This window comes from Pseudonaja textilis, chromosome 3, assembly GCF_049901715.1.
Source record: "Pseudonaja textilis isolate UNSWEBS1 chromosome 3, rPseTex1.2, whole genome shotgun sequence".
NCBI lineage: Eukaryota > Metazoa > Chordata > Lepidosauria > Squamata > Elapidae > Pseudonaja > Pseudonaja textilis.
Window position 1 is genome coordinate 170,228,306 of NC_141992.1, and position 14,277 is coordinate 170,242,582.

At 34.4% G+C, this 14,277-nt stretch overlaps 1 protein-coding gene across 4 annotated transcripts in view; it reads right to left on the bottom strand.

Moving 5' to 3' along the window:
- Positions 1-213: 213 nt before the first annotated feature.
- Positions 214-14,277, bottom strand: part of ZNF704 (zinc finger protein 704) — a 55,908-nt gene continuing 41,844 nt past the window's right edge. For 2 of the 4 annotated variants that reach the window (XM_026706037.2, XM_087931451.1), the window contains exons 6-8: positions 12,397-12,658; positions 5,243-5,340; positions 219-2,878 (exon numbers count right to left, since the gene is read on the bottom strand). In XM_026706037.2, coding sequence (XP_026561822.1) covers positions 2,767-2,878; positions 5,243-5,340; positions 12,397-12,658 — 472 coding nt within the window. In that variant the 3' untranslated portion in view covers positions 219-2,766. Of the gene's footprint in view, positions 2,879-5,242; positions 5,341-9,308; positions 9,414-12,396; positions 12,659-14,277 lie in introns of all 4 variants that reach the window. The other 2 variants (XM_087931450.1, XM_026706036.2) reach the window with 2 other exon arrangements.

Here is a 14,277-nt window from a genome sequence, read left to right on the forward strand (position 1 = left end):
GAATGACCAACCCACACATCTTAGAATAATTTTTTCCACTTCTGTCTTGGTATCTCCAGGGCATGTGATCACAATTTAAACCAACAGCTGATTCAAATAAGTTATAATTTTTTAAAAAATTGTATGGCATACATCCTGTGAAAAGAAATACCAAACTAATGGAACAAAATAGGATGATGCAAAGAAAGCCCAATGAAAGAAAATCAAATCAATGCATTCCAGACTGAACTTTTATTAAAGTAAATGCACACATACTTTCAACGTATGAAAAGTTTACTAATTCGTTATAGCACTGTAGTGTTCCAGGTGATTTTGAGTTTGTTTTTTCTATATCAATTTTATTAAGCTGTATTTGGTTAGCTTAAACCATTAGTCTGCTTTGCCTAATTTTGACTACAGTGGAAGTCTTCTGTGCTTTCAAGCAGACCCCTCCCTGTCTGTAGCCCTTATCATTTAGAAACCTTTAAACAGGAATGCCAGAAAATATAAAATCTATTACTTTTTTGTATGTGAAATTAGGAAAAAAAATACATAAAGCCATACTTGGTATTTCCTCCAGGATGTATATTGGCCATGAAGCAGCAGATCAGAACAATTTACTGGTGAATTTTGGACAGACCATGCATGCAACCAGAGATATATTTCAATACAATTATAGGACTGCAAAATAACACATTCAAGTTAGAATACAGACATGATTATTATATGATATACTCTTTCAAAGTTAGTTGTCAGCCACCTGTAAATATTATGATCTGAAGAAATCCCTGACAAATACAATTTTTTGTTAAATAAATAGGCAAGCACATGAAACCTCAGATTTTCCTAAATCTTACTTTTGCCAAACACTGATAGTTAAGCTGAACAGTTAAAGACCAAACTTTAAAGGGGAAAAAGTATTGATTTCATTCCTTTTTCTTATTTTTCTACCAAATCTCGAGAAAGAAATTTCCTATTCTCTAGTTATGAGTGGAATAACACACTCTCAAAATTGCGCTTTTTGAAGAATAAGAAAACTGGATGAGTATCTGATGAAAATGCTTAGTACAAGAAGCTTCTTATCAGTACAGTAGAAGTGTTTTCAACCAGATATTCAGGTATCTTATTTTGGAAGACAGTTCCAGGCCTACCTGAATTGTTTTAATATTATCATAGCATTAAAGCTAACTTAAATCGTTCTAAAGTTTACATAAGAGTCATCTTTAGCTCAATATTCTGTTTTAATTAAAATTTGTGCTTTTTTATATTTATTATAGACAGATACTCTAGATAATAGTGATTTATAATATAGTCCATCAGCCGTTCGTCTACCCCCCTTTCCCCAATAAAATTTATTTCTGACTTGTCATCATACAACAGTATCAAGGGCTCCCATTCTTGCTCTTGTTTTCCCAACTTGGGATACCTATCTCATCCCACTGGAGTTAATATCAAAGGACAAAATCCACCAGGAAGGTCTTGAGCACAAGCCGTACTTATATTAATATGTGGTAGTGCTCTTATAGGAATTCCTTTATTTTAATAGGCAATCCATAGACATTATTTCCAGCAACCTATGTCCAAACTTTCTACTGATTCTCAAGCATTAGTTCAATTACACCACAGCTACAACAGTCTATCTCATAGGCCAAATGAAGATTAAATTACACTAAAGCACAAAAACCTATGAAAGTGCAAGCCAGTGTGAAGGCTTTTATTTCTGATATTGAAAGAACTTTATAATCAATGGGATTTTTTACATACAGACATCTGCTTTGCTGCACTCGTATTTTACATGTCGGGAAGTGGGAAACCAGTTTGTCCTTCTAGTTTCTATCCCCTGATGTGATAATTTGCTCTTTGAACTAAACTGTTAACCTAGGAATGGCATAAAAAGCAGGGGAAAAGCTGCTGGGTTGATCACATCCCTGAATTAATGTTGATGAAGTCCACTGGGCTGCCCATTAGTCTGAGCAGAGCCTTTAGCACGTGAGATGTACAACATTTTCCAGTACTTGCTTCTAAGTTATCCTGGAACCCAAACATTGTTGGTATGTATGCTGGTTTCAATCCACGTTCATTTAAAATCAGATTCCTTTCCCATGTGTCGGGTTTTGTTGTTGTTGTTGTTGTTTTGCTTAGGACTGCTGGTGATCGTACCCCAACTAGCCTTCTTTGGGACAGATATAAGAGGTGCTCAACCTTCAGGTCTGAGTTTGAGATCACTCTTAAATTTCTTGTCCCTTTAGCAAAGCATCTTTCCATTATCCCTTAAAGGACAAGCACCAGACGCTGAATCAAGACTATTCACCATAGAATTATTTACCACTTTTGGGAGAGCTGCTCTTGAGAAAAATGTAGCTTATTTCTATAGTTTAGTGTGTCTGTGTATGCGCGTATGTATTTGTGTTTCATTTACTTCATTCTAAGGAAAGTAGCATCACTCAATCTTGTCTTTAAGTGATTCCAAAGGTGAAATACTGATCATGATGTAATATGTCCTGACAGGCAAGTTGTTCAAGGTATTAAAAACAGATTTTGTTCCTGTTTTTCTAAAGAAAGATGCATATAGCTGCTCCTGATTCAAAACTTGGTAAATATTTTGTTAAGTTTTTCCTATATTGCTGCATATAGGTCTTTGAGAAGTCCTTCCCCTTGAAATGAATGTATTTGCTTTAGAGTGCCAGTCTTCAACAGACGTCAGCGCTCAAGGAGGTGGGAAGAGTCACACTGCACAGTTGCAGCAAAGGAACCCTATTATACACAACTCCGTATTGGTTCTGGGCTTCAATCAATAAACCTTTGGCAGGCCTTTTTCCAACGACAAGCTGTACACCACATGTCTCTATTCTCCATCCCATACACTTTGCGACATTTCTTGCCCTCTCCTCTAGGTTTTCTGCCAGAAAGTTGAAAGAAAAACTGTTATTAAGGTAAGGTTAACGAGGTTGAAGATTGTATACGTATACACACACACATAAACACATACATACACATATAAAAAGAGGTAAAAAAGCAGCTCAAACAATATTTAATTTAAAAAAATTATCAGCAACTAGAAAAGGCAAGCATAAAAGTAAGTTCTTCACTCCTGTTGTAAATGTGAACAGTGTAAGGAGATAATAAATAGACTTTTACTAGTAAGAGAAGCAATAAAAAAAGAACAAAAAAGATAAAGCACCAGCACCAGATGGATTATCTGCATTTTATAAAAAAGAAACATTGAACTGATTACAATCTTTGCAAAAAATGATGAACTCTATTTTGGAAAAGGGACTGATATTGGAAAGTTGGATAGGACTATTACTGCTTTAAAAAAGGGCAGGTTCCTACTTCATCAAAAATAAAATATTGTTCTTTTTTTTTGCTAAAGAATGACTATAAAATGTTTGCAATGTTTCTAGCTGAAAAAAATGAAAGATGTTTTGTAGGACTTCATGCATGATTAATGTGAATTTCTGCTTAAAAGACAGCTGAAAGATAATATAAGAAATAGTCTTAAAATAATGTACTAGAATATTTGGAAGAACATAATGAAAATCAGCCACACTGGCATTTCCTGATGCAGAGAAAACAATTAACAATTTGAACTTGGTTTTTTAATTTAAAATGTTGGAAAAATGGATTTAGAAGGTTAATTTAATTAAATGAATAAAACTGACATAGTATATACATTATAAACAGCACAAATTGTAGTTAATGGTGATTTCATTAATCCCTGTGAAATTCAAAAAGGGACAAGAGAAAATTACTGGTACCATTGGTGCTTATTTTGGCTTTGGAAGTTCTTAATAGAGACAGAAAACAAAATGAGAGAATAACCAGCACAAAGATGAAAGAAGTATATAAATTAAGGCCATCTGAAGGTCATTTGGTTTTAATAGTTGAAAATTCCTTGGAAGGAACAGATATATTAATGGAAAAGCTGGCATGGTAGATGAATTTAAAATGAATAAAGACTAAAATTTTAACAAAAAATATGAGAAAGATAAAAAAGAACTGCTTGGAAAAACTAGTTTTCAGATATGAATAAAAGGTAAAACATCCAGATATACTGCAACCAATAAAATTCTGCTGTATATTATTATGGGAAAAGTTGCAACTTCCACTGTTTGGAAGATTTTCTGTGATAAAAATGACTATATTACCTATGATGATGTTTTATTTCAAATAATATCAGTTGTGAAAAATGATGCACCTTTTAAACAAAGGCAAAAATATATAAAAGCCATTTGTACGGCAGAGTAAGGAACCAATGGTTAAATATAAAATTCTGCAAGACACAAAGACAAAGGAGGACTGCGATTATCCTGTTTTAAACTATAATTTTCAGGCTGTTATTTGTTTTTTTGTAAAAGAATAAATCTTGCTGAGAAATAAAAGAATGTTAGAAAATCATAACTTGAGGTTTCATTGGCATAGATTTTTTATGGTATGATAAAATTAGAATTCCAATAGGAAATGAAGTACATAGTTCAGGGTTGAACTGTGGAATTTCTTATGTTCTTTGGATTATTCTGGAGACCAAAGATTACAAATATTGAATGAAAAGTCATCATCTTCTTTTAATGACCCCATAATCCCTTGCGGGGTGGAGTCGGGGAAGCTGAATGGAGCTGAGTGTTTACTGGCCGAATGCCCTTCCTGTCTCCAATGCGGAGTTGTATTCAGCAGATATATTCTCAATATGCCCCCAAAGAGACATACCTTTACCTAGGATCAAACAGCCTCCTGATGTGAGGTGATGTGAGGTGAGAAATCCACCTCTAGGCCACTGCACCATTAACTGAATGAAAAATGCATAGGAAAAATATGCAAGAGGACATAATGAAAACATCCTTCAAGGTATGAAAAATTGTGAGGGTACTGTCAAGGAAAATTATAGTTTTCTGCTAGGTAAATAAAATATGTAGTAAGAAGATGGAGTACTATAAACCTGTTACATCTTTAGAAGAATATTTCTATAAAGTTTACTAATATTTTTACAAATAAATATTCTCTTCTGCCATATCTTTCTCTTTCTATCTCTATTTTCTAGTGAGGCCTTACTAATTTTTCTTCTTTAATTTTAAAAGAGAATGAATGTGGTTTATTTTGTGATGAACTGAAAAAAATCTAATTGCCACTTGAGGATAAATTGCATTGTTAAAAATAATGTATCTGCATTTATTTTATCAAGAAATCCAGATTAAAAACAGGTTGGCCACAGAAACCCTCCACTCATTAATGAATTCACTTCATTCCAAAGTAAAGAGCCACCTACCTGAGGCCAACTGAGGCTCTAGGTGGAGATGAAAGAACAGCATGGATCTGGTGCTTTGGTTCTCCGATCCCCACATGCCGTGTGTGAGTTGGTGAAACCTAGCAAGAGAAACAAAGATGGAGTTCTAATTGCAGAATTAAAAGATACAATGTGGAGAATAAAACTAAATTATCTTGTATTGAGTTTTAATCTGTGGATTCATCACCTTAATTTCATGGACTTTCTCACAATGGAGCGGAGGACTTATTACAAGGCTCCCTTCTCAATAATGCAAGGCCGAGATATGAAGGAAAAATGAATCGGAGCATCTAAGCATACAATATGCTTGGCATTCTTGCTGATCATCTGCTGCAGATATCAGGGAAAGGTTTCAATCACAAGAAAGGGTTAAATCAGGGGTCCTCAAACCTGGCAACTTTAAGACTTGTGGACTTTATCTCCCAGAATTCCTCAGCCAGCATAGCTGCCTGATGAATTCTGGGAGTTGAAGTCCACAAGTCTTAAAGTTGCCAAGTTTGGAGACCTCTGGGTTAAATGAACCAAGGAAATTTGCCAGGATTCATGACTGAATTAAATATATCACACTATTCCCTGCCTAGGCTTGCAAACATTTACTTATGGACCATTTTCAAAAGCATCCAAGAAAGAAAATGTTATATTCTGTGCCAGTAAATAACAACTTAGTACTCAAATTGGCTTTATTTGCCCTCTTAAGGATTCTGCTTGGAATAGATTCCTTCCCCAATTTCAATTTAAAATTAAGGTAGGGACCATGTAGACCATAGCTTTTGGAATTCTTTCCAACCTTTTTACTAGTAGTGGATATGGGAAATATCTGTATTTTCTTCTATACAAAGATCAAAGTAAATAGACCATAAGGAAAACGGAGGAAATCATAGTAAAATAATCAGCAAGCAATAAAATGTGCATATGAGCCAAATCAATAATGTTATCAAAAGTTATCAAATTATCAAAATTTTAAATAGCTATAAACACCTAAACAACATTTGCAACCTTTCTAGAGGTATCTGGTGATATGTCAGTTAGGCTCCTCTTTCAAGGATATTATAGGCAATGAAACAGAATGTTGCATATTATGCATGTGTACGTACTTTCATCCCAAACTAGTTATGGTGCGGACATTTATATTATGTATGAGGATCTAATCGGAGTGGTGCATTTTGCCTGTGTTCATATTTTTTGGGTTCTTTCTTGTTGCATCTGTGTGACTATGCATATGTGCACTGGGAAAGGATGAATGCATAAAGCACTTTTTGGGGTCATGTGACCAGGAGAGAGGGGGGGCTAGATTGGAGAAAGTCACAGCATTATCTTGCTGATTGACAGACAAAGTTCCAGGTCCCTTTACATAATTTTCCACATTTCATTTTGTACGAAACACCCCCCCCACCCGCCACCCCCAGAAATGGCTATAATCCTCCAAGTTGTCCCATGAAATCTCATGAAGCTTCAGGTATGTTGATCTGGCTTAATTTGAAGAATAATTGTAATTATTAAGAATGGGCTCATATGTGAATATGTAGAGCTCATAACATTAAACAAATAAAGTAATAAAGAACCCCCCCTCCTGGAAAATCTTCCTGGTTTTCAAAATTTTATGTGATTATGTCCTCTCATTTAACACTTTGCTTCCTTTTATGTTTTGGCATGGATATCTAAGTGGATATCTGATCTTGTACTTGCATTTCTGGCACTTGTTTCTACTTAACATATTCTCATTTGTGGAGTAAGAAGGGCAAAATATGCAATATAATACAAGAAGTGCTGCTGCTACTGAAGTGATAGACAGCAATGAGCTTGCTTAGGGAAGATCTTCAACAGGCTCATCAATATTTTACATGTTCCTGCCACCTCATTAGTTTATGCAGTGAATGATGGCACATCAGAATAACTAATTTTAGAACATATTATATAAAATTGTATAGAAAAAAAGGTCAACAGCTGCTACTGGCAAAATCAGCGAAAGGGCTCTTTGAAATGAAGCTAATAATAGAGTTTTGTTCTCACTATTTGTTAGCTTCTGAACTGCTTATACATAAATTTGTCGAGAAAACAGCAGTGAAACTGAAAAATATTCTGAAACAGTGATATTTCTAATAGCTCCTTGTAATCTGGATTCAGAGGTGCAGTCAGTGGAGTTGGCTTGCTTTGTTGAAGCTTGCAATGAACTTTTCAAATTATATAGCTCTCTGTGATTTTGAAGGTAGCCTTGGAGGCCAGAGGTCAGAACTGAACTAGGAGGAAGAGATTATAACCAAATAATTATCTTATGATATATAACAGCTGTGTGGGGATAATGAATCTTTGTGAAAAATTCAGTGGTACTGAATTCTTAATACCTATAAATTACCTATAGCCCATATTGGAATTATAATTCCCAGAAGCTATAGGCAGCATATTGGTTGGCCATGTTGACTGAGAATAATGGGAGTTGTAGTATCAACATATCCAGATAGCACAAGTTTAGGAAAACTAATCTATCTATTTTGTGATAATGAGACTTTTGGCTTTCTTGCAATTTATCCCACTGCCATAGAGAGTATAACCCTCCTTTTAAAATTACTCCAGTTCTACCATATTGTCATGAAATCAAATTTTGGGGTATTTCATGCACAGCATGTTCTGTGAAGAGTCTCTTGTTCAAATTACAACCAGCAGGATGCCTTGCACTGCTAGCTGTTTCTTGATGAAATTTAATAAATATTCATTGGCAGAATGCAATGTAATTGATTCAGTTACTTTCATTTTTATCAGCTCAGCAGGAGAGCCCAGATTCCACAGAAAGCCTCCAAGAAATTCTAAAGGTTGACAATAAGAGGCTTTTGTGATTCACGTTGTGAAATGAGAAATAGCTGGCAGTACCTTATCAATTTCTAATTCACCCTGTCAAAAACCAGAGTTTTTAAACAGCCTTGCATATTTGTGAAAATTTGGAACATGTAGCCTTAGGTAAAATGCTAAGACACAAAACACGATGTCTACTCTGGTAATGATAACTCAAAAGTTAGAAAAAATATTTGAATAAAAAATGAAATATTGTGGACTTACAGTAGTTAATTATATCGGGTGAAATTAAAGATATGTTATGCATATGGAAGATGGTATAAGCAACTCAACAGTATTATGACATCATAACAGATTATAATAAGGAAAACATCCCTGTGAGGGAAGTTAAGGAAAGGAGAAAAACTGTCATGCAGTATCACTGCAACCCAAGGGAACTGGAGAATATCCATAATTAATTTTGGCCAAAATGTGCTCTTATTTCTATAGGATTCAGCATTGTCAAAAGGCCTTTTGACACTGCATATTAACAAACATCTAGCTGATTCGCAGGTGAAATATTCAGCATATTCATTTGAAATGGGAGCTCTGGTCCGTAATGTTAGAATGCAGTATTTCAGGCTAATTCTGCCGACTGCCAGCAGTTCGATTCTGACCGGCTCAAGGTTGACTCATACTTCCGAGGTCAGTAAAATCAGGACTCAGATTGTTAAGGACAATATGCTGACTCTGTAAACCACTTAGAGAGGGCTGTAAAACACTATAAAACAGAAAATAAGTCTAAGCGCTATTGCTATTTTGTTTAAAATATGCTTGAATTGCCTCTATTGAAATCTGTGATGCAGGTCTACACAAGAGTAAAGAGGAAAGGATCCCATTGATACATCAAAGATCACTGCAGACTACAAAGGAATGTCTAGCACACCAGTCAGGAGTTTGGAGGCTAGAGAAGCAGCTGTATTGTGGAGGTGCTGGTTGCAGAGAGGCTTGGGGCACTCACAGTATATTTTTGGAGATAGTGTGGTGATTTATTTTTTTTAAAAAAAAATGCCAATGGGCTGCACAAGGCCCCTGGTGGGCCACATGCAGCCATGAACTGTATAGTGCGCAGACCTGCTGCAATGCACTCATGGGTGGAATGGGACAGGCAAGGGAGAAAGAAATCCATTACCTGCATAAAGTGCAAGTGCGGATCTTGCCTCACACATGCCATCCTATGTAGTAAACAAACCTCCCCCTACTTTGCTGATTTTCTACTTACTGGAAGGCCAGTGAAGGTAACTGGGGGTGTCTGCCAAGAGATGCTAAAGCTTTTTCCATTGGGAGTGAACTTGGCTGACCCTGGAATGTTCACAGGAGCTGTAGCCTGTTTCAAAAAATATAGGAAGTCAGTTAAGAAGGAACGTCTCCATGTTACCAAATTAAGTGTCTGATTCTTTCCTATGAAAAATAGTAAGTTGGTCTCATTTTGATTCTATTTTTCAGTTCTCTTGAAGACAATAGGGTGAATAATACATGATACCACTGAAAGAAAGATGTCTGCAGCAGTCACCAAAAGAAATGAAAGATAAAGAATTAATAATATAGGCAGATCTAAAAAATATTTAAAAGTTTAGCTCTTAAACTTTCTTAAACTTAAGCATTTTAGGGCAACTTTACATTTCCCCAATGTGACTTCTTTCAGATATTTTGAACTATATCATCTTTTGTAACATTCCCAAACAGCAAAATTCTACTGCTGGAAACAATGGAGAAGTCACAAAGCAACTAATCTGGAATTATCCCACCAAAGAAGATAGCTTTAGGGAAATTATAACACAGTTGGAGGAAAAATATTTGCCAGTTTCAGGGTGAAATATTAGATAATGATTAAAAGAACAATAACAGGCTAAAGAAAGCATATACGGCTTTCATGGTATTAAATGTAACATTGACTATCAAAAGAAATTAGCCCTTTAAGGAGTTTTGCAGCAACTGCAAAACAAAAGTGGAGATGAAGAGAAAGAAAAAATAGACTTGGCAGCCAGGAGCTAGTTGCAGGATTGAACTGCAATTGCTGAAGAAACAGAACTCATAGATATTTATAGATAAATAGTTCAGAGTTGAACTGTGGAGCTCTCTGACCTTAGTTGTTTGCTTGCAGACATTTCACGACCTGACTGGGTAACATCATCAGTGTCCATTGATGATGTTACTAATGTTTAGATGATGTTACCTGGTTAGGTCAACATCTTCAAGCAAACAACCAAGTTCAAAATGCACCAAGGACTCCACACGCTCTTATGTCTTTTCTACCTTAAAGTTATCGAAGTTTGCAGATTCTTTTTTGCGGACAGATTTTTTTTTGTTTTTCCTTCTTTATTTCTTACTTATTTCTAATTTTTGCATTTCGTATTTGTATTTGTTTGTGCTCTGTAAAAATTTTCTTCAATAAACAACAACATTAATAATAATAGTTGTAGAGAGATATGAAGAAATTTCATTTGCTGCATTCAGTCTTTTCCTATATGAGAGACTGCATGAGAATCATGCAATTTGATGTATGCCTGCTCTGGGTGTCTTTACAAACTCAAAAAAGTTTTTAGTGGTGATACTAGATACTTCTAAAAGCCCATTCCAAATGGTGGCCTGCCAAGTTCAAAACTATCTTTCTTACTTACTTACTTACTTACTTACTTACTTACTTACTTTATTACTACTAAATTTATCAAATTTTATATACTGCCCATCTTGCTCACAGAGTGAGTCTCAATGGTGTACAATGAAAACAAGAAAGCCTAAAACCACATTAAAAACACCTTACATCAATAAAAAGAGACAGATAAAAACAGGATTAGAATAAATTAAATGTTAAAAGGCAGCAAGAGGGCCATCAAGGTATCTGAGAGCCTCATGTGAATTGAAGAGCCAAATCTTTTATCTTCTTTGAAAGGCCAGGAAAATGAGGGTCTGACCTATATTTCCTCCCAATATAGGGAGGAAAGATAGGTCAGAGGGTGGGGGTAATGGTAGCAAAGGCCATCTTCCTGACCCACCAGTCAAAAATACATTAAAAAAGCAATAGCTTTTGTTATTTTCTATGGACATATTCTGCTCATTTTCTCCTTATATGTTTTTGCTATTATGATTTCATATACTACATATGTGGTGAATGGAGATTCAATCCACTTTTCCCACCCATTAACCATTTTATTAAGAAAAAAATTTTTTTTAGTAAGTGCAATTCAAATGCAGATTTGAATTAATGGGAGAAAGATATGAGAAATGACTGCACAGCTCAATGAGTTTATTTTTAATCTCTGAAAAAGATGGGCTGTTTAGAAATAGGAAATATAAATAAATAATAAAAATAAGATTATATATATTGATTAAAAATATTGAAAAAGTAGCTTCCGTTCATTTATAAAGAATAGTTTTCCTTTATACAAAATGTTTTATTCCATTTTTTATAATGATCACCATTTCAATTTATGCAACAAATGATCAGATATGGTGCTGACTCCAATTTACTCTTTATACTGGTAGGTGTTTTAGAATATAGGTTGCTACAAAGAATGAATTATCTAATTAACATTTGCAAATACCCATGGATTATGAAAGTTCTGTGATAAACAAATCCAATTTATATGATACTCAAACTAGCATCAAAACATGATTGCTAGTTTAAAGGTAACAAGTGTGCCCATTTGGCCTAGTGGTTAAGGCACCTGGCTAGAAATCCAGAGACTGTGAATTCTAGTCCCGCCTTAGCCATGAAAACCAGCTGGATAACTCTGGGCTTGTCATTCTCTCATAGCCCAACTTGCCTCACAGGTTGTTGTTGTGGGGAAAATAAGAGGAGGATGGAAATTTAGGTATATTTGCCACGTCGTTTATTAAAATAATAATGGTGGAAAATAAATAAATAAATAAATAAATAAATAAATGAATGAATGAATGAATGAATGAATGAAATGTGCTTCCATTTCGCCTCTTTTCCTTTCCATGAAAGAGTAAAACATTCTTCTATAATTTCCACACCAGAACTCTTATTATTCTGAAACAAGGGTTTGAGAATGAATAGCACATGACCTACACACATAGTATAATCCTAGTATAGTGTTATCAATCATAATGTAAAAATAATTCAGCAATTTCAGATACCTACTTTGAACTATTTCCCAAGAACGTTGCAGCAAGAAAGAGAAAAAGAGGGTGGGATGCAAAACAAAACCAAACCAAATCAAAACCCTAATTGTAACCACAAGTCAATCACAGCTCGATTCCACTTTATTATTACTGAATCTAGATAATATAATGTATGGATAGTAAACTAAAATAAATGAAACGCAATCAAATTAAATATTCACCTGATAAGCATGGTCAGAGTGAATGAGGTAGAGGTTGGTAGGAGCTGAACGGCTTAGAGGCGTCATCCCTTTAGCATCTGTTTTGGCACATGATAGTTCACTTCTGTTCACATCTTGGCATGGAAAACAAGGAAGAGATGCTAGAGAGGGTGAAACTGGAGATAAACTATTTAATCCGTCCGCTACTGAGTCAGTGTTGAGACGTATCTCTGTGTAGTAAAAATCTTCCTCTCCGTCACTGTAGTCAGATTCTCCTACACGTCTAAAGAAATGACAGTCAGAAATTATTCATACTGTACCAAATTCAGTACAATAAGAAGTTCCAATATATTAATATGAGCCTATGCAAAAACAAAGAAACCCTGAATTGTTCAATATTTTTACCACTAAAACTAATAATACATATTTTAATTAATATATTCGTCTGCACATTAGGGAAATATTTGCACTAGCATTTCTATACATAGGACTCTGGAAGGATATATATAAATAGTTACATAGAAAAGACTTTATCTTTTCAGAAGAGAACCACTGTTAATGTTCTTATATTTCATGTGCACAGAATATAACTTCAAAATTGTTGAAATAAAAAAGACAATTTAATTTTTCACACTTTATAAATTAGGCTGGTGGAAACACAGATTATTTAAAGTAGACAGAGACTTTAATTCATTTATTTGTCATATTTGTATCTGACATTTCCTTCAAAACCTTCAGCATGTTCTTTCCCTTTATTCTCACAAAAACTTGATAAGGCAAAGGAAAAAAATTGGGAGAAAGAAAAAGCATATAATTATACCTAGATTATGCAATAAATGAGATTCAATTCACTTTTCCCACCCACTCACTATTTTATTAAAATAAAGTTATTAAATACAGATTTGAATTAATGGGAAAAAGATATGAGAAATGACAGTATAGTTCACTGAATTTCATTTTTAATTATTTCTATTGTGATTGACAGGACAGTTTTTAAATACTGAAAATTCTTTGGATTCATGTTAGTCCTTGCTTTTCTGTTGATGTTGCTATAGAGAAGAAAATGGAAGGTTTTGTTCTATTTTTCAAAAAGGAATATTGTCCATTTTTCAGAATTGTATCCGAAATGTATATTTCACTGAAGTAATTTGAATTCATCTCAAGGACTGAAATTGGCTTAAACAAACTATAATTAGGATTTACCACAATTGATTGGGTCTAACTGAAACAAACTGCTGTGAATGTAAAACTGAAGCAAAATTATCTAAGTTTATCATGGCCATACAGAAAGAGGAAAGATAAGGGAAACACATTAACTAAACATCTGCAGCAGATTGCTGCAGCTGTAAGTCATACTTCTCCAGATGTTATTTCCACAAATAACAGGAACCCTTTTTCAGAGAAACTATGCTTCTTTTTTCCTAATGTTCCTAAAACTTCTGATTTTATCAAATTTGTGTTATTGATTCAGTAGTTTAATAAATTAAGCTTAGTTCAGTGGCACACAAAGAAATGTGTGTCTGGTTTTATTTTTTTGACCTTTCCTTCTTTGGAGTGGCCAAAAAGGAAAAAGAAATCAACGCTCTGTTTCATGTTAGGAAAAATGTTGTTTTGATTCTTATGCATTCATTGGAAACTGTGGCTTAAAATAAATTCTACTTTCTTTAGCAAATCAAGAAAATAACCTAAGATTTGTCATTGGATGGTATGACTACTCATTAATGGAAGCAAATTCATACAAAAAAACAAGCACACTGCTTATATGAAACTAAATTCTTGCTTATTCATTCTCCTAGCTCAAAGGACTGATAAAACAGACTTCAGTGTTTTATCTGAAATCCCTGTATTGATATTGAAAAAGAAATAAAGGGATTGCTAGCTGTAATAGCTAGATTATAAACA